The 20324-nt window shown below is 46.6% G+C and overlaps 1 protein-coding gene across 2 annotated transcripts in view; it reads left to right on the forward strand.

Moving 5' to 3' along the window:
- Positions 1-15120, forward strand: part of PEAR1 (platelet endothelial aggregation receptor 1) — a 106689-nt gene extending 91569 nt beyond the window's left edge. For both annotated transcript variants that reach the window (XM_030187966.1, XM_030187965.1), the window contains exons 16-24: positions 16-144; positions 3235-3363; positions 4915-5043; positions 6955-7164; positions 8914-9035; positions 10049-10184; positions 11807-11869; positions 12061-12303; positions 14799-15120. In XM_030187966.1, coding sequence (XP_030043826.1) covers positions 16-144; positions 3235-3363; positions 4915-5043; positions 6955-7164; positions 8914-9035; positions 10049-10184; positions 11807-11869; positions 12061-12303; positions 14799-14965 — 1328 coding nt within the window. In that variant the 3' untranslated portion in view covers positions 14966-15120. The remainder of the gene's footprint in view (positions 1-15; positions 145-3234; positions 3364-4914; positions 5044-6954; positions 7165-8913; positions 9036-10048; positions 10185-11806; positions 11870-12060; positions 12304-14798) is intronic.
- Positions 15121-20324: the final 5204 nt, after the last annotated feature.

Genomic DNA, 20324 nt, shown 5'->3' on the forward strand with positions numbered 1-20324 from the left:
TGCCATCTCCTCCAGCCTGTCCTGCAGATTTCTGGGGAGCAGGTTGCGTTCAGCGTTGCCACTGTCAGAATGAAGGGAAGTGTGACCCCACCCAGGGGGAGTGCTCCTGCCCCCCAGGATGGAGCGGACGTTACTGCTCTCAAGGTAGGATCGTATTCCATTCCCTTGCAAGTCTGCTTTTTAATGTTGCATCCTGTTTTTCCCATCCCTTCTTCTTCTCACTGTCTTTCTCTTCCATTTTCCCGCTTTTCCTCTTTCCGTATTCCTTTCCTCCTCCTCCCTCACGTATCTCCTCCACTTCTGTTCCCCAAAGGGCAGAGAACCCAGACATCACTTGCATGACAATGGAGGTGGTGCATGCGAATTTAACTGATACATATTCATTGTGGATATCTTGAAAACTAGGTTGAGAACCCCTGGTCTAGAACCAAGCTCAATTGGCAAAGCTACCAAACAGATATAAACTTTGGATATGATTTGAGCTCTAGTTGATTTACATTCTGGTACAGGAGGTGTTTCCCTGTCCTTGGAGTGCTCACGACCTAAGTCTGTACCTGAGGCGGTGGAGGGGTTCTGACTTGTCTAAGATCACAAGGAGCAGCAGTAGGGCTTGAGCCTGGCTTCCCTGGGTCTTAGCCTGCTGCTCTATCCAGCTAGTGGCAGATAAGAATGCTTCTTAAATCTGAAGAGAAACCTTTAAAAAAATGCTTAGTGTTTTTTGTCACTGTAAGATTCCAGTGGCCCTGGCTCAAGGATAAAGTACAGCTAAATTCTGTAGCTCAGAATCAGTTTTTTCATGTTCTCCTTGTATAGTTTTTTCCTGCAAGTTATTTAGGTTTTTGATGTAGTTTCCACCTGAGCTCAGAGTAAATGTATTGGGCTAGTCGCCATGCTGTCCGCTTTCTGGGAGACTGGATAGGGAGATTGAGAATTCCTCAGCTCTGAGGAGGAAGGACACAGAGTAGCACCATTCTAAATTTCAAGACCTTTCAGAAGAGCATCCCTCTGCCTGTCGGCGTACCTCAGGGTTACTACTACTACTACTACTATTTAGCATTTCTATAGCGCTACAAGGCGTACGCAGCGTTGCACAAACATAGAAGAAAGACAGTCCCTGCTCAAAGAGCTTACAATCTAATAGACAAAAAATAAATAAAGTAAGCAAATCAAATCAATTAATGTGAACGGGAAGGAAGAGAGGAGGGTAGGTGGAGGCGAGTGGTTACAAGTGGTTCTGTTCTTGGTCCCCTCCTCTTTTCTATCTACACTTCTTCCCTTGGTTCATTAATCTCATCCCATGGCTTTTCCTACCATCTCTATGCTGATGACTCCCAAATCTACCTTTCTACCCCTGATATCTCACCTTGCATTCAAACCAAAGTTTCAGCATGCTTGTCTGACATTGCTGTCTGGATGTCTCGACACCACCTGAAATTAAACATGACCAAAACCAAGCTTCTCATTTTTCCCCCCCAAACCCACCTCCCCACTCCCCCCGTTTTCTATTTCTGTTGATGGCTCTCTCATTCTCCCTGTCTCCTCAGCTGGAAACCTTGGGGTCATCTTTGACTCTTCTCTCTCCTTCTCTGCTCATATCCAGCAGATCGCCAAGACCTGTCGTTTCTTTCTTTACAACATCCGTAAAATCCGCCCCTTTCTTTCCGAGCACTCTACCAAAACCCTCATCCACACCCTTGTCACCTCTCGTTTAGACTACTGCAATCTGCTTCTTGCTGGCATCCCACTTAGTCACCTCTCCCCTCTCCAGTCGGTTCAAAACTCTGCTGCCCATCTCGTCTTCCGCCAGGGTCGCTTTACTCATACTACCCCTCTCCTCAAGTCGCTTCACTGGCTCCCTATCCATTTTCGCATCCTGTTCAAACTTCTTCTACTAACCTATAAATGTACTCACTCTGCTGCTCCCCAGTATCTCTCCACACTCATCCTTCCCTACACCCCTTCCCGTGCACTCTGTTCCCTGGATAAATCTTTCTTATCTGTTTCCTTCTCCTTCTGTCTTGCTGCGCCCTATGCCTGGTATAGACTTCCTGAGCCCCTACGTGTTGCCCCATCCTTGACCATCTTTAAATCTAGATTGAAAGCCCACCTCTTTAACATTGCTTTTGACTCGTAACCACTTGTATCCACTCGCCTCCACCTACCCTCCTCTCCTCTTTCCTCTCACCTCCACATACCCTCCTCTCCTCTTTCCTGTACACATTAATTGATTTGTTTGCTTAATTTTTTGTCTACTAGATTGTAAGCTCTTTGAGCAGAGACTGTCTTTCTTCTATGTTTGTGCAGCGCTGCATACGGTTTGTAGCACTATAGAAATGCTAAATAGTAGTAGTAGTAGCATGTGATGCAGTCCAGTCCTGGTTGTGGAACTCTCATCCCCCCTCCCCCATGCGCATAGAAATGCCAAATTCCACCTAAGTGCTATTCTGTAAATATTGTATAAATATATGCATATCTTACATAGCCTGTTATTTGCAAGGGGGGTGTATGCATGAGTGGATCTTGGGTGGAATTCCCTCTTACATGAGTGACTTGTAGAATACTGTAAGGTTAACCTTTATCTCCAAGATTTAGGTATGAGCATAGAGTGTAAGGATGGTGTACATGCTGATGCATATTTCAACTGTTACACTAGTATTCTTTATAGATCAGGCTCCTTGTTAAAAAAAAATTACCTGCCTACATGGCTAGCCAGGCTTGGATGAAAGGAAGGGAGAGAAGATCAAGGGCAGTTCATTCAGAACTGTGAAACTGGTACCCTGTGAACTGGCCATGGTGCTGAAATCAACATGTACTAAAAGGGGGTTCCCAAACAGCCTTAGGGGTATGTTTGCTAAGCTGCGTTAGTGTTTTTAACACACCTCTAAAGTTAAGGCACATTAAACGCTAATGCACATTTCTATGGGCACGTTAGTGTTTAATGCGTTTAAACCATTAACGCACGTTAAAACCGCTAACCGCCTACAGCGCATCTTAGAAATACCTGGTACCTGAAGGCTTATTTATTAATTAACCCCTTTATTTACTATTTCCTCTTCTGTTGTGACTCCATGTACTCTGCTTCTCACACCCCTTTTGGCTCAGTTTTCTTCTGATAACATAACCTTAAATAAATAAAACATACCCAAAACATGAGATTTCCAAAAGTCCAGCAGTGTGGTCAGTTGGAGATATTTTCTTGGCTCCCTGCTTGATCTGCCTCCTTGTTCTCTGCAGGCTGCCTTTTGGGATTTTATGGCGAGAACTGTTCCCACCAGTGTAAATGTCAGAATGAAGCAGCATGTGATCCCAAGACTGGGGCGTGTTCTTGTCGTCCCGGGTACCTCGGCACTCACTGTGAAATAAGTAAGCGACGACCTCCTACTAACGTGAAGAAAGACTACCATAGCCTCAGATTCCTTTTAAAGTGTTTCTTCTCATGACCTTCGTGGAACATTTTAGTTACTTAGTAGCTGAGTAGGAGACTGTGAACTATGTACAACCTAAGCGCTAGGTTTCAGACTAACTAGTGGTAGACCCAGTCAATGGGAGCACACTCTGGTTGGGAGATGTGGTTCATATTCCTTGGTTGTAGGGAGATGTAGGGAAACCTGTCCTCTGCATAGTCACAGATACACTGAAACCGTTGACAGTGATCCTTCGAACCAGAACCAAACTATGCCGTGGTATGTTTCATGGAACATTTATTTGTTAGTAACATTTGCTAGCAGGTCATCAGAGTGTTGCACAATTAAAAGAGAAAAAAGTAACGGCTGCATCCATAAAAAGAGAAGGAAGAAGTAGAGATAGAATGGGAGCACCATCCCTGTTCTGTTTCCCAAGACCCAGAGCAAGGAAAGCTAGAACAACCAGGCTGTAAATCTTGGAAATAGGGTGGGGGGAGGGTGTCAATATTCAAAGTGATTTAACTGGTCAGAAATGGCTCCTGGCTGGTTAAATCATCTTTTCAGGGCTACCTGCTAATTTTCGGCAGCTTAGTGCCACTTAAAAAAGCGGTTAGTGCCAAACTGAAAACCGGTTATTTTGGGGTGAAGTCGGCACTTGGCCGGTTAAGAGCCGATACTCAGGCAGGTTAAAATAGGACTGCATAAAAGTCGGTCCATCTTTATGTGATGCCACATGGCTAAATATCACACTTAACCGGATATGCATTAGCCGGCTCCAGAAACCCAGAAATTCAATGCTGATGCCCAGACATTATTGAATTTCTGGATTTAATGCCGGCAGTAGTCAGCAAAACCCTGCTCACCACTGGCTGAATATTGAGCTCAAGGATTCTTAATAGAGGTATAGAGGCAATGAATTGAAAAGGGAATGACCCAGGTTTGAGAAAGCAGAGTGGCATGAAATATCCAGGCATAAATGAGAAGTGAACGAAGAAGGGCCTGGTGATGAGTGAAGAGTATGGAGGGATAGCAAAGAAATAGAGAGTGATCAGACAGTTGACCCCCATCCTATGTTTGAAACAATCAATCAAACTCTATGGAGCCTTTAGATTCACAAAAACCCCTAAGAGCACAATAGGGACCTTAAAAACATGAAGACCACACAGAGAACTATGAGAACCCACTAAGGATATCTGAGAATTATTTGGGACCTTAAGGATCCATTGAGAATCCAAGAAAGCTCAAGATTATTTTGGGGACCTTGATAAGTCAATGAGTATTTTGAGAATTCTCGGTAAGCTTGAATGCTCCAGTATACCAATGCAACATTTGTTTCACCACTAAGAAAATACCAAATTACCAATTTTACAGCACCTGGATTCTTATTACTCCCTCTCATTAACCAACACTGGTTTATTAGATTGGTTGTTTTTACGGACTTGTAGAGCTCCTGTGTGTTTTTGGATGCCTCTGCCACACCCAGCCTTCTAATTTCTTATGTATCTCACAGGATGTCCCTCCAGAACCTTCGGACTCGGCTGCCTTCACATCTGTGAATGCCTCAATAATGGGACCTGCAACCATGTGACAGGTCATTGCCAGTGTGGGCCTGGATGGGATGGCGCTCGCTGTGAGAAAGGTGAGTGGAGGGAAATGGAAGATGACATTTTTTCCTATCAGCTGATGTTCTGAACAACCTGCTCATCCCTCAAAGAGGGCCTTAATGGAATATATTTTGATTGCAATTTCTGAAATGATTTTCATGGGGGAAAAGCACACTACCCATTCTAAGTGGCTCTATGAAAATTATCCTTCCTTCCTGAAGCTGGAGTATTTGCATTATTCCTCAACTTGGGTATTTTTATGTACCTCGTACATACTTAATTTTCCCGCAAAAATCGACCCATGGAAAAAGCAGGTGTACAATGTTTCCACAGGTAGTTGTACACCCACAACAAGCTTCTAAGCAAAAATACATGCATGCTTTCAGTTTGAAAACTGTTGCAAAGCCCCTGGACAGTAAGTTTGCATAGAATTTGTCCCAATGCAATTTGAAAATTGGCCCCTTTGTAGACTCTCTCTGCTGTGGACTTTCTCTGCTGTTCTCATCCAGTTCAAAATGGCTGCCCTGTGCCCAAGATCACACAGAGTCAGTGACCAAGTAAAGACTGGAGCCAGTGAGTTCCAAGCTCAGTGTAGTTCTGTGCTCAGACATGTAACATAGTAAGTGACGGCAGATAAGGACTGAATGGTCCATCCAGTAGAGTCACATTCATGATCAATTCAAGAATAAATCAGCAATGAACGTGAGATTAAATACGGGATCATGGTCTTTCTTTGGTGTTTCTGGCACATAGACCATAAAAGTCCACCCAGCTCTGTCCTTATGTTCCGACTACTGGAGTTGCCGTCAAAGCCCACTCCAGCCTATCCGAATCTGTCATTTGTGGGACATAGACCATAAAAGTCTGCCTGGCACTGTCTCATCAAAGCCCTCTGCAGCACATCTTAAACTACATTGCTATATGTGGGACATAGACCATACAAGCCAGCCCACCACCAGCCCTAGCTTTTACAGCCAGAGTTGCCAACTAAGCACCACTTGACATTTAAATTTTGTTTCTTATACCATTCATTTTCTAATTAGAGATCCTCTGTGTTCATCCCATGCCTTTTTGACTTCTGCCACCATTTGTTTCTCCACCACCTGCCTCAGAAGGCATCAACCACCCTCTCCGTGAAAAAGAAATTTCTGACATTACTCTTGTCGACCACCCCTTAACCTCAATTCATGTCCTCTAGTTTTACCATTTTCTCTTCTCTGGAAAAGATTTGTTTCTATATTAATACCTTTCAAGTATTTAAACGTCTGTAGCATATCTCCCCTGTCCCTCCTCTCCTCTAGGGTATACATATTCAGGTCTTCCAGTCTCTTCTCATATGTCTTTGGTGCAAGCCTCATACCATTTTTGTCACCTTCCTCTGGACCGCTTCAAGCCTTCTCACATCGTTAGCAAGATATGGCCTCCAAAACTGAACACAATGCTCCGAGTGTGGCCTCACCAGCTACTTGTACAGGGGCATCAACACCTCCTTTCTTCTGCTGGTTATGCCTCTCTCAGCATCCTTCTGGCTACAGCCACCACCTTGTCATACTGTTTCATCACCTTCAGATCCTCAGATACTATCACCCCAAGGTCCCTATCTGTGCATATCAGACTTTCACCTCTTAGCACGTACAACTCCCTTGGATTTCTACTCCCTAAGTGCATCACTCTGCACTTCTTTGCATTCTTCTAACTTTTGCAGATTCATTTTCATGTTTACCACTCCCTCTGAGTTGTCCAATCGGTTACAAATCTTGACATTATCCACAAAAAGGCAAACCTTGCGTTCTAACCCTTCGGCAATGGCACTCACGATGTAAACCTCACCCCTGCCCTCCAAATTTGAGGTCAAATAATGACCCTTAATATGTGTCACTTGTTTATTGATTATATGCGTCTGCAGAGCAATACAGTGTAGTTCACGTACATTCTGTCTTCTTCAGTTGACAGACTGTTCACCACGGTTCCAGCACTATCGGCTGAAAGCAACTCCATGGGAGCCATCGTCGGCATCATTGTCCTGGTGATAGCGGTGGTGGTGCTGCTTGTTCTGTTTCTGTATTACCGGCACTGGCAGAAGGGCAAAGAGAGACGAAACCTCGCCGGGACGTACGCATCTGGGAGAATGGTGAACTCGGAGTATGCTGTGCCAGGTGAGAAGTTGGGATTTTATTAAATTTGGCTTTACTTGCAAGTCAATTTCTGATCCTCATTACTTGAAGGATGGGGAAACCCGAGAGCACTTCCTTGTGGTCAAAGTGTGAGACACTGATTCAGGGTTGACCTAACCATTAGGCAGGTCTAGGAAATCACGTAGGGCAGGCGGCTTCTGTGGGGCACCAAAGACCATCCATAGAGTAAAGCAACAGCGCCTGAGAACCACAAAAACTTAACGAAACAACAGGAAGTACTTTTACCAGTAGGGAGGGTCAGGGGCGTATCTGCGTGGGGCCACAGGGGCCTGGGCCCCCGCAGATTTCGCCCTGGACCCCCCTACTGCCGCCGTGGGTACCTTTGCTGGTGGGGGACCCCAACCCCCACCAGCCGAGGTCCGCTTCCTCCTGCCGCTGCGAGGTTTTTTAAGTTCTTCATCGGGATTCGTCCTCCGTCACTCTGTGCTGCTGTTCAAAGAAGCTGCTAGCTGAATGCAGTTTCGGACTGAGTCTGACGTCGCTGCTGCATGTTGTATGTGCAGGACGTCAGACTCATGTACAACGTGCAGCAGCGACGTCAGACTCAGTCCGAAACTGCATTCAGCTAGCAGCTTCTTTGAACAGCAGCACAGAGTGACGGAGGACGAATCCCGATGAAGAACTTAAAAAACCTCGCAGCGGCAGGAGGAAGCGGACCTCGGCTGGTGGGGGTTGGGGTCCCCCACCAGCAAAGGTACCCATGGCGACAGGGGGGGGTCGTAAATGGCGGCGGCGGCTGGGGGGGGCTATAATGTGCCCCCGCACTCTGGCTTTGGCCCCCGCTACCGCCGAGTTTCAGATACGCCCCTGGGGAGGGTGGGCAGTTTCCAAATAGCCCATTTACCCAGATTATTCTGGAAGGAGAGGTGTCAGGGCAGGGTGGTGGTGGGGGGGGGGAGGGGTTGCAAGGAGTCTAAAAGTTAATTAGGACGAAGTGGTATAAAGCTGATGGTTTGCACAGGGTGCCTAATACCCTTGCATTGGCTCTGCATTGAGTGGCTTGTTCTGCCTGTTTGTCTGTCCTATTTAGATTGAGCAGGGACTGTCTTTTCATGTACGGTGTACAGCGCTGCATATGCCTTGTAGCGCTATAGAAGTGATTAGTAGTAGTAATGTAGAAGCCTGCCCTTGCAGATCAGCAACGCGGCCGCGCAGGCTTCTGTTTCTGTGAGTCTGACATCAGACTCACAGAAACAGAAGCCTGCGCGGCCGCGTTGCTGATCTGCAAGGGCAGGCTTCTAGATGGAACGTTGCTAGTGGAGGAGTAGCCTAGTGGTTAGTGCAGTGGAACATGGAATGTTGCCACCATTGGAGATTCTACATGGAATGTTACTATTCCACTAGCAACAATCCATATTTATATTGTGAGCTCTTTGAGCAGGGACTGTCTTTTCATGTATGGTGTGTAGCGCAGCGTATGCCTTGTAGCGCTATAGAAGTGATAAGTAGTAGTAGTAGTAGTGTTCCCTTGCTTCACGGGCACTGTTCATTCCATGGGGCTAACCTTTGCATCAGGATGAGTAAATCAGTCTTAAGAGCATCCAGAGAGAAACCATTACCGTCTGGCTACTGAGGGGACCACCTAAACACAAGTGAAATTATTGCACTTGCCAATAGTGAAGGGACAGTGGCTTTACAACCTGATGGCAATCATGAGTAAAAACGTTGCTGTTATTCATTACATCATCTTTTCTTTCTCTCTTTGTTCAGATGTTCCTCCGAGTCATTTGCACTATTATTCAAACCCAAGTTATCACACGCTGACACAGTGCGGTCCCACCCCACCCCCTCCCAACATCCCCAACAATCAGGAGAGGCTGAATTCTGTGAAGGTAAGGTCCGATGAAACAGCCTTGCATGCAGGACTTAAGTCACCGAACATTAACTGACTATACATTTCTTCTGGACGGGATGGGAATCAGTGTTATGGATCGGAAAGGCTCTTGGTGGGAGGTGACCAAGGGTTTTTTCATCATCATAAGTGCCATATTTGAATGTAGTGATGAAAAAGCATCCGCTAAACTTTCAGTAATCAAAATTACGAAATCACACTGCTTTGCAGCGGGTTGTTGCAGCTCTCCAGTCTAATGTTATAGAGTGGACGGTTTTGCTCCCGAGGAAGCCGTTATTGGTGAGATGGACAACTCCGTTGAGCTTGAGAGCAGTAGTCTATAAAGATAAGTGATTTAGTTATGAGGCTTATGATTAAAGAAACTGAACCATGTTATATTATTGGTTTATGAATATATGGGGAAATTATTCACTATTTATATCAATATTGAAGGTGTTACACATTGCACTAGTGGAATATATGGAAGAAATAAAGAAGGTTTTATGACCGATGATGATGGTTTGAATGTAAGGTTGTTCCATGGTCTCATTATTAAGGAACCATGAGAGCCACTGAGGTCTTTTTCCTTCTGTCTTAGCACTGAAATATTTGAAGTGTAAAAAGAAAAAAATTGGGGGGGGGGGGAGCTTTATCATGTATTATGATTAGGAATCAGTTGGTATTTGGTAAAATTACAGTAGGGTGATTCCTATCGTCCATCAATTTGTAATAGTAAGGTAACCGAGGTAGCAATGTCTTGATGGTGAACTTCAGCATCAGGCCACCAAAATGAACAACACTATGGGAAAGTAAATGAAATGTATGAGGGATTAATCACTTCTTTGTCCTTTACTCGCCAACCAGATAAAGATTCCCAAGAAACATCTTTCTACCCTTTCCTTTTGTGACAAGAGAGACATAGGTTAGTCTCCTAGCGATGGGGAACCCAAATCATGGCAGTAGTCCGTTCCAGGCCAGGGCAGGGATCCTCCTAATGATACCTTTTTGTGACAGATGACCTGTAATCAGCTTTTCTCCAATATAAAGAATGCGGAGAGGGAGAGGATGGGCCCTTACGGACCTGACTGCAATGCCACGCTGCCGGCAGACTGGAAGCACCATGGCGCACCTCTAAATCACAAAGAACTAGGTAAGGAACAACCAAGACCAGCACAGAAACGGAATCATCCAGTCCTACAGAAGCAAGGCTCTGTTATCAGGTAGACTGGCTAAATCCTTTCACCCATCCTCTGAGCCCTCTAGTCCTCTGTACCCCTGTTCCAATTGCAATATATCCAGTAGGGATGGGCAATTCTTTATAACTATGGAGACCATGAGAAAGGTTGTGACTGCCATATTGGATGTGGCCATGACCATGGGCAGAAGCAGGTCGGAATCATTCCTGCCCCAACAGACCCCACTAGACCACCAGAAAAATAGGCCCAAGGTAGGGGGGGGGGGCTTAGATCAAGGGAGCAGGGAAGCCAGGATTTTTCATGTTATGTCATCTCCCATGATGACACAAGGTGGGAGGAGGACCCTCCAAACAACATGAATATTCTTCTAAATGACATGGGAAATGACACAAAATGAAAAATTTCTGGCTGCCCATCCCTAATATCTAGTCCCCTGCAGCTAGAGGCTGACTAAAACCAGCAGTTCCAGTTCTGTCCCAAACCGAATCCACTGCCGAAATCCACAACTGAATTTCATTTGCAACTGGAACCAAAACTGTAGCCCTGTTCCCACCTGCCTCCGCCACCTCCACTGGCACCACCTCCACTGCAGGTCAATCTCCCCCATCCCCCCTGACAAAACACATCCCCCCCTTCTGGGCCACCCACCACTCTGTCCTCCTCATCCTTCTTCCCCCCTCCCCACTATGCCCTCCTTGGGCCTACCTTGTAAAGGCCCTGCTCCCATCTGCTGCACTGAAGAAATATCAGCTGTGACTTTCCAATGCAGCCTAGAGACTTCCATGGAAGGTCGTGGTCACCATTTTGGAATTGTAAATGGTCTGACCTATTGAGACAGACATAGGAAGCAACTGCTTGACCTGGGATTTATAGTATGGAATGTTGCCACGATTTGAGTTTTTGCCAGGTACTTGTGACATGGCTTGGCCACTGTTTGGAAAAAAGGATGCTGGGCTGGTTGGACCATTAGTCTGACCCATATGTTCTTATGAGCAGCTCAGGCCATTCTCAGTTCCAAAATGGTAACCGTGACCTCCTGCAGCAGTCTCGTGAGCTGCCGTGGGAAGTCGCAGCCGCCATTTTTTCAGTGTGGAGGAAGGGGACAGAAGGAATTCAAGATGCTCCTGCCCTAAAGACACCACTACACCACCAGGCTCTTTACAAGGTAGGCCTGGAGAGGGCCTGTTGGGTTGGAGGGTGAGGAAATGAAATTTGGTCAGCCTCTACCTGCAGTAAACCAATTTGCCTTCATTTAGTGTGTGTGGAGGACACACTTTTTCTGATTTGTTTACCATAATATCTAAGCCAGTGGTGGGCAACCACAGTCCTTGAGGGCTACAACCCAGTTGGGTTTTCAAGATTTCCATAATAAATGAGCATGAGATTGATTTGCATGTACTAACTTCCATTGTGCGTAAATAGATTTCATGCATATTCGTTGTGGAAATCTTGAAAACCTGATTGGGTTGTGGCCTTCAAGGACCTTGGTTGCCCACGTGATCTAAGCGCCTCTCCTTTCCACAATGCCAATTTTCAGTTCCACACCTCACTTTTCAATTTCTGGCTCTGTTTGCAGGGGGAATGAGGATGGACAGGAGTTACAGTTACAGCAACAGTTCAGGGAAATACTACACCAAAGGTAAGGAAATTCACAAAATATTTGTTTCAGAGTCTAACAAGGTCTTGGCTTTGCTTTGTCTACGTGAGAATTATCAGGTGGAGGGGAGAACGAAGGTACTGTTTTCCAAATAATATTCACCTGAGAGCCACAGCTGAGAAACCAGACCATCGCGGAGAACCTCATAAATTGCCTTTTCTTGCTTTTCCCAGATTACGCTAAAGACTCAACCCTCAGCACCAGTGAGTGCTCACTGAACAGCGAAAACCCCTACGCCACCATCAAGGACCTGCCCATGCTGCTCACCAAGATGTCGGAAGGCAGCTACATGGAAATGAAGTCCCCAGTGCATCGGGAGATGTCCTACGCCGAGACCGGCCTCTTTGAATGTTCCACTAAGAGTTCAGAGAACGAAGGTGAAACGGAAGCCTGGTCTACACTAAATGAACTGAGAGGTCAGTAAGCTGGACAGCTGCGTAGTGACGTTTCAAGAGAGCCTTACAATAGAGTTTTCCACTGAGAGCTTTCCAGTCCGCCACTGCTCTTGGGGATAATTTTGCAAAGGCTTTTTCATTCTTGAATGCAGTTATACAGGGGTAAAAGCCTTGTTTAAAGTCACCCCATGCCTACAAGTACAAGCTATGGCAAGAACACATGTACTTGTATGTGACCCAGGTATAGACATGTTCATGGGAAGAGAGTGGGCGAAGGTTAAGCAGAGTCACGAAGGGTGTAGATGTGCTATAAAAAGTGGCAGAGCCAGGCCCACCCACATTGGACTCAAGCCCACCCAGTAGCAGCACACTTATGATGTGGCTGGCAAGGATTCTCAAGCCCCCCCCCCCCCCCTCAACATCTATCCCTCCTGCATACCATGTAAATAGCAGATCTTTGCCTACAGCGAGCAGCGACTGATACACACTGCTCACACTGGCCCCACAGCCTTCCCTCTGACGTATTCCCGCCTATGCGGAAGCAGGAAGTTGCATCAGAGGGAAGGCTGTGGCGCCAACAAGAGCAGTGTGTATTAGCAGATTTTCACCGGCAGCGAGCAACAACTATTTAAAAGGTATGCGGGTGAGGAGGGACGTTTGAGAGACCCTGTGTCATGCAGGCGAGAGGAGAGACCAAATCACTTTTGGGACGGGGCGAGGTTCTTCTGCCCACATATCTTGGGCTCAGGCCCTCCAAAATTCTGGCTACACCCCTGGTTATAAAGTAAGAACCTTTGTGGGTACTTCCATTGCATACATTTACATCAGAGCATGAGCTAGTGTAAAATTTATGCTGCCACATTTAATCCGTGATTTTGACTGCTTTCCTGCTGGTATTTTATATAAACATATAAAGGAGCATTTTCGAAAAGACGTCCAGTTCATAACATCCGAAACGGACATCCGTTTCGCACGTATTTTCCAACAGGAAATATGTCAAGACTTCCTGTTCAAAAACGTATGTGAGATGGACGTACATGTGCTGAGGACGTCCAGCAGCCATTTTGCAAACTGGAATGTCCAACATATGAATGTCAAAGAACAAGGGACAAGGAATGCAGTGCACAGGGGTAGCCTAGTGGTTAGTGCAGCGGTCTTTAATCCAGGTTCCAAACCCACTTTATTTTGTAATTGTGAGCCCTCCAGGAACAGAAAAAATCCCGCTGTACCTGAATGTACACCATTTAAATAATCGTCAAGCTTGCAGGTGACTTATATATGTAGGGAATGTAGGTATTTTTCTGTTTCTTGAGGGCTCACAATAATAATTTAAAAAAAAACAATGAAATTGGGCTCAGAAACTGGGTCTCTTGGTTTAAAGTCCACTGCACAACCCACAGCCTTTTATAACCCAACATCAAGCAAAGCTTCCAAGCTACCCAGTTCCAGGAAGGAAAATTTTAGGCCAGTCCTGGATTTCTGACAACCTCATCCTGGTGCATTATGTGACTTGTAGCACTGATTTCAATGGGTAGAATCCAGTGGCGTAGCGAGGGCGGCTGACACCCGGGGTGGGTTGCCGCTGCACACCCCCCCCCCCCGGGTGCAGCACGGCGCACCCCCCCCCCTCTCGGAGCGCATTCTTACCACTGGCGCTCCGCCCCGAGTGCACGTCGTCGCTGGGAGCTGCGTCGGCTCCGCTGGTTCCCTGCTCTCTCTGCCCCGGAACAGGAAGTAACCTGTTCTGGGGCAAAGAAAGCAGGGAACCAGCAAAGCCGACACCCCCCCCCCCTCCCAGCGGCGTGCACCCGGGGCGGACCGCCCCACCGCCCCCCCTTCCTACACCACTGGTAGAATCAGAGACTGATCAAAAATTCTCCATCCAAGAACTGGGACAGCCTGGCAGCTCTGCATCAAGTGAGATTTTGTATGCTGTAAAATGTTCAATCGTGGTGAACTTGGTATCTGATAAGATGGTTCCAGAGTTCAGCGCACTAATTCTATTCAGATGTATTATGATTGCCAACTGGATCCAGATTCACCTGACAGGGTTGAGCGAGTCCTGGGTTTACCCCGTTGCATGCAGGGACTTGTATTTCTGATTTGCCCATTGCATTCCCTAAGAAAAGCAGACTAGAAGTCCCTGCATTCAACGGGGTAAACCCAGGAATGGATCAACCCTGCCAGGTGAATCTAGATCCAGTTGGCAACTGTAAGATGAATTGATAAAGACTAGAATGTTTTGCTGTACTCCAGGATTTTCAACCGTCTTTCTAGACCATTTTGACTTTGTTTTTCCGTTAACTGGGTCCAGCAGACAGATCCCGAGATTACAACTCCATGAATCAAGGAACTGTCATGTCCTCTTCTCATGATTATCCGTTGGTGAAAGTTACGGTGTGATTTGGGAGTTTGATCCTCTTCTAGCCTGGCCTTACACTCAAGCTAGGAAAAGTCCTTTGCGTGTCAACTTCCAATCGCTAATACCTTGATTTTCTTTCTTTGTCTCTTTTTAGAGAGTTGCAGTGGAGGAGCTGAAGGAGGTTCTAGCAACTCCATGCCTAACCTTCCCCCAAACCACTACGATTCACCTAAGAACAGTCACATTCCCAGCCACTACGATGTGCCGCCGGTCCGGCACTATCCTCCGTCCCCTCCTCTGGTCAAACGACTGGACCGATGAGACACTTAAGCACCGGGCAGAGCCCAACCCTTCTCCCCAAAGGCTGTCCTGGTGTATCCCAGCGGAGCAGCTCTTTTCAACACACTGAGAACATTGTAATGCCTTTTATAGACGAGGAATTCGCTTCTCTGTAAGCTGCAGAGACACACACAGTCCTCCCAGCCTGGGCTGTGTGTTCACAGCTTTGCACGATTCAAGGTGCAGAATTGCTTCACCAAGGACTATTTGGTGTTCTTCTCGGCAATCCGGACCATGTCCAAGGGAAACACTGTTGCAACCTATGAGACTTGTTGCCCTTCCTTTCCAAGCAGTTGAGAAATGGAAAAGGTGAAGTTGAGATCTGTGTTTGAACTCATTGCTGCCATTTCATCGTGGAGGACTGTTTTCTTTGTGTAGCCAATACATTTTCAGTGCTCAGGAAAGTGAGAGACTACCAGCATCGAGTGAAGCAAGTGGAAGAGCTCTGTCAAAGCACCTCATTTCTGACCAGCAGTGTCACCTCCTTTCTACGATGGAGACACTCCCAACTCACCTGCAGCTCTCCAAGCTATTCCATTTCCATAGAGTTACTAGATGTACACAGAGCTGTACAAAAACACCCAAGACACCCTCTATGATGCATATCTACACTCAGTTGTGCCAACAGAGCTTAATCCTCCACTATCAAGATTCACATATAATACTCTGCCGATGCACCTCAATCCTGTACAGAAGCTTCTATTGTTTCAATATCGGTGTCATTGTCCAGATCTCTACCAGTGCATCCCAGTCCAAACTGGTGGCAGTAGGCTTTTGTGAAACAGCCACAGCCCAGCATGCCAAATGGCGTTGGGTCTGGTGCTCTGAATAAGGCAGCAATGCAGGACGGTTAAACAGGGTCCTGCCGAATTTATTGCATTTCAGATGGGAGTGAACTTCAAGGCGCTAGAAGTGAAAAACTGAAGGCACTCACCCACAAGGACTGCTTGCACTTTTGTATAATTGTCTTATAATTAAGCCGTTGACCTAACTGAAGAGGGAAATGTTGAAAGAAATGTAATTTCTTGCCCCATAGTGTGATCTCTTTGGCTGAAACCAACCTGTATTTTTACTAGCACTTCATTGTTGACGAGAAGAGCTGTTCGACAGCTCTGATAAAATCAATATTGTATATTGTGTTATTACACCCCAAGGGCCAGGCCAGTCCAGTCTTGGGTTTCTAGCTCCTAAAGCATGGTTCAGATTTCATCAAGGGTGAAACAACCATTAGATCCATATGGGACCATGTCCAAGAGAAAGGGTCTATACGGGTCCAGGGATTCCAGGCTTTTTGCCATTATCAGGATTCTTCCTACTACTACTACTATTAAACATTTCTATAGCGCTACTAGACTTACGCAGCGCTGTACAAATTAACATGAAAAGACAGTCCCTGCTCAACAGAGCTTACAATCTAAATTGGACAGACGAACAGACAGCTAGGGATGGGGAAATTGCAGTGGTAGGGGTGATAAGTGAGGGTGTTGAGTAAGAGAGTCATGGTTAGGAGTCAAAAGCAGTAGCAAAGAGGTGGGCTTTAAGCCTAGATTTGAAGTCAGCCAGAGACTGAGCCTGACGTACTGGCTCAGGGAGTCTATTCCAGGCACAGGGAGCAGCGAGATAGAAGGAACGGAGCCGGGAGTTAGCAGTGGGGGAGAAGGGGGACGACAGGAGACATTTACCCAGCGAACAGAGTTCACGGGGAGGAGTGTAGGGAGAGATGAGAGCGGAAAGGTACTGAGGAGCTGCGGAGTGGATGCACTTGTAGTCAAAAGCAGAAGTTTGAACCATATGCGGAAGCGGATAGGGAGCCAGTGAAGCGACTTGAGGAGAGGGCTAACGTGAGTATAGCGACTCTGGCGGAATATAAGACACGCAGCAGAGTTTTGGACAGATTGAAGAGGAGATAGATGGCTTCCCATCTCAGTAAGACAAACGTACACTGTCACAAGCCGTGACTGCCGCTTACAAGGTTGTGTGGCAGAGAGAATGAAGATTGGTGTCTCTGTAGGGCTGCAACATTATATCCCAGAGCTAATCGCGATGGGCACTACCTCTTACCCAGGCTGTACCCAGATGAATATTGTACACCAGGGAGACTATGCGAGACTGTGTGAATTCTGTCGCTCTCCAGGGCTATTTGTGGAACGAGAAACAGCTAGGAGTTACATGCGGTAATGCAGTTTTAACATGTTATTTTACAGCAAGCGCCATTTTACACGATAGGCTCTGGCTTTGAATAACGGCGAGTTAAAAATAATAAATTCTCATTCTAAACCGTGCTAAAAAGTGGCCCATGTTACTTTTAGCGTGTGGGTTGTCCATGCGATGCGGCCGCTTTTAGCATGGCGGTAAAATGGCTGATTTTCTAAACTGTCCATTAATGGCCATGCGCTAATTCCCAATTAATGCATGGCCATTACCAGAGAAGCCCTTATTGCTTAGTAGGTGTTAAGGGCTCCCTAGCTAACCCCCTGGTAATCGGGCAGAGCGGGATTAGCACGTGTTGATGGGCACAGTACCACAGGATGCCTCGGCGCATCCTGCGGCAGTGCTTTTTAGCACACGGTAACAGTGGCGTAGCTATGTGGGGCCACGGGGCCTGGGCCCCCATAGATTTGGCCCTGGACTCCCTGCCGATGACCCTCTCGACCCTCCCTCCCACCGCCAACCATCCCCCGCCACCACCGTGGGCTACCTTTGCTGGCGGGGGACCCCCAACCCCCACCAGCCGAGGTCCTCTTCTTCCCGCGCAAGGCTTCGTTCTGTTTCTGATGTCCTGCACGTTGTACGTGCAGAACGACAGACTCACAGAAACAGAACGAAGCCTTGCAGATCAGCCAGCATTTCTGACGTCCTGCACATTGCAGATCAACGCCGAGGGGGGTGCAACGGCGAACCGCCCCGGGTGGCAGCCCTCCTTGCTACGCCACTGAGTAAATTTAAAACAAATCGGAGAAAACTTTTCTTCACCCAACGCATAATTAAACTCTGGAATTCGTTGCCGGAGAACGTGGTGAAGGCGGTTAGCTTAGCAGAGTTTAAAAAGGGGTTAGACGGTTTCCTAAAGGACAAGTCCATAAACCACTAGTAAATGGACTTGGGGAAAATCCACAATTTCAGGAATAACATGTATAGAATGTTTGTACGTTTGGAAAGCTTGCCAGGTGCCCTTGGCCTGGATTGGCCGCTGTCGTGGACAGGATGCTGGGCTCGATGGACCCTTGGTCTTTTCCCAGTGTGGCATTACTTATGTAAAGTAAATTTAAAACAAGTCGGAGAAATGTTTTCTTCACCCAACGCATAATTAAACTCTGGAATTTGTTGCCGGAGAATGTGAAGATGGTTAGCTTATCAGAGTTTAAAAAGGGGTTAGACGGTTTCCTAAAGGACAAGTCCATAAACCACTACTAAATGGACTTGGGGAAAATCCACAATTCCAGGAATAACATGTATAGAATGTTTGTACGTTTGGAAAGCTTGCCAGGTGCCCTTGGCCTGGATTGGCCGCTGTCGTGGACAGGATGCTGGGCTCGATGGACCCTTGGTCTTTTCCCAGTGTGGCATTACTTATGTAAAGTAAATTTAAAACAAGTCGGAGAAATGTTTTCTTCACCCAACGCATAATTAAACTCTGGAATTCGTTGCCGGAGAATGTGAAGATGGTTAGCTTATCAGAGTTTAAAAAGGGGTTAGACGGTTTCCTAAAGGACAAGTCCATAAACCACTACTAAATGGACTTGGGGAAAATCCACAATTCCAGGAATAACATGTATAGAATGTTTGTACGTTTGGAAAGCTTGCCAGGTGCCCTTGGCCTGGATTGGCCGCTGTCGTGGACAGGATGCTGGGCTCGATGGACCCTTGGTCTTTTCCCAGTGTGCCATTACTTACGTAAAGTAAATTTAAAACAAGTCGGAGAAAAGTTTTCTTCACCCAACGCATAATTAAACTCTGGAATTCCTTGCTGGAGAACGTGAAGGTGGTTAGCTTATCAGAGTTTAAAAAGGGGTTAGACGGTTTCCTAAAGGACAAGTCCATAAACCACTAGTAAATGGACTTGGGGAAAATCCACGATTCCAGGAATAACATGTATAGAATGTTTGTACGTTTGGGAAGCTCACCAGATGCCCTTGGCCTGGATTGGCCGCTGTCGTGGACAGGATGCTGGGCTCGATGGACCCTTGGTCTTTTCCCAGTGTGCCATTACTTATGTACTAGAAGTAAAACTAAGTTGTTTTGTGCTAGACCTGTTTTTATAAAGAATAAGGCAAAAAAGGATGCCCTAAATGACCAGATGACCACTGGAAGGAATCAGGAGTGACCCCCCCTAATAATCTCCCCAGTGGTCACTGCCCCCCTCCCACCCCCCACAAATGTGAATGCAAATATGATTTACCAACCTCTATGACAGCCTCAGGTCCCTGGAGTAGTATAGTGGTCAGTGCAGTGCACCATGGAGTGGGAGAATCTGGTCCCTACCTCCTCCTGCCTGTTACGTTTGTGGGGGAAACTGTGAACCCTCCAAAACTCACCAGAAACCCACTGTACCCACGTAGAGGTGCCCATAAGGGCTATTGTGCACAGCTGGGGGCAGTGGGTTTTGGGGGAGGGGGGGTTAGCAGACAAAATAAGGGAGCAACGGTGAGATATGTACCTGGGACCATGTTTTTGAAGTCAACTAGGGTGCCCCATTTATCTCCTGGGATGTCTAGGAGACCAATCTACGAAAAATGCTGGCCCTTCCTACATCTCAATGGCTTGATTTTCTACATTTTTCACTTGGACGTTTTGGGGGGGGGGGGGTTTTAATGGACCAAAAAAACAAAACATCCAAAGCACAAAATCTTGTTAGAAACAGTATTTTCAAAAACAAAAGATAGACGTTTTTCTTTTTTTCAAAATGAACTTTTTTCCTATTCAGATTTTGGATGTTTTTTGCAAAATGTCTCAAGTCGGACTTAGACGTCATACTGAAAATGCCCCTCAAAGCCCTCCTGTGAGTCCTTGCAGCCTCTGGTCTGACTTTCCCGGCTTTTCCTTTGATTACAGGAGTCCTCTCCCACATCCACAGGGCCTGGTCTGAGGAGGCTGGTGTAAGACGCAAGAGCTTTGCAAATTTAGATGGGGCATGATCTTAAAAAGGCTGCAAAACACTGTGGGTCCGATGCCAGAGACAAGAGCGCATCACCCGTAGAGGGGCATAATGGAGCGGGGATGACCATCTCTAAGGACGTCCCGGCGAATGGGCGGGGCAATCCCGTATTATCAAAACAAGATGGGCGTCCATCTTTGATAATACGGTCGACCTAAATGTTGAGATGGCCGACCTAAATGTTGA

This window comes from Microcaecilia unicolor, chromosome 14, assembly GCF_901765095.1.
Source record: "Microcaecilia unicolor chromosome 14, aMicUni1.1, whole genome shotgun sequence".
In the NCBI taxonomy this organism is placed as follows: Eukaryota; Metazoa; Chordata; class Amphibia; order Gymnophiona; family Siphonopidae; genus Microcaecilia; species Microcaecilia unicolor.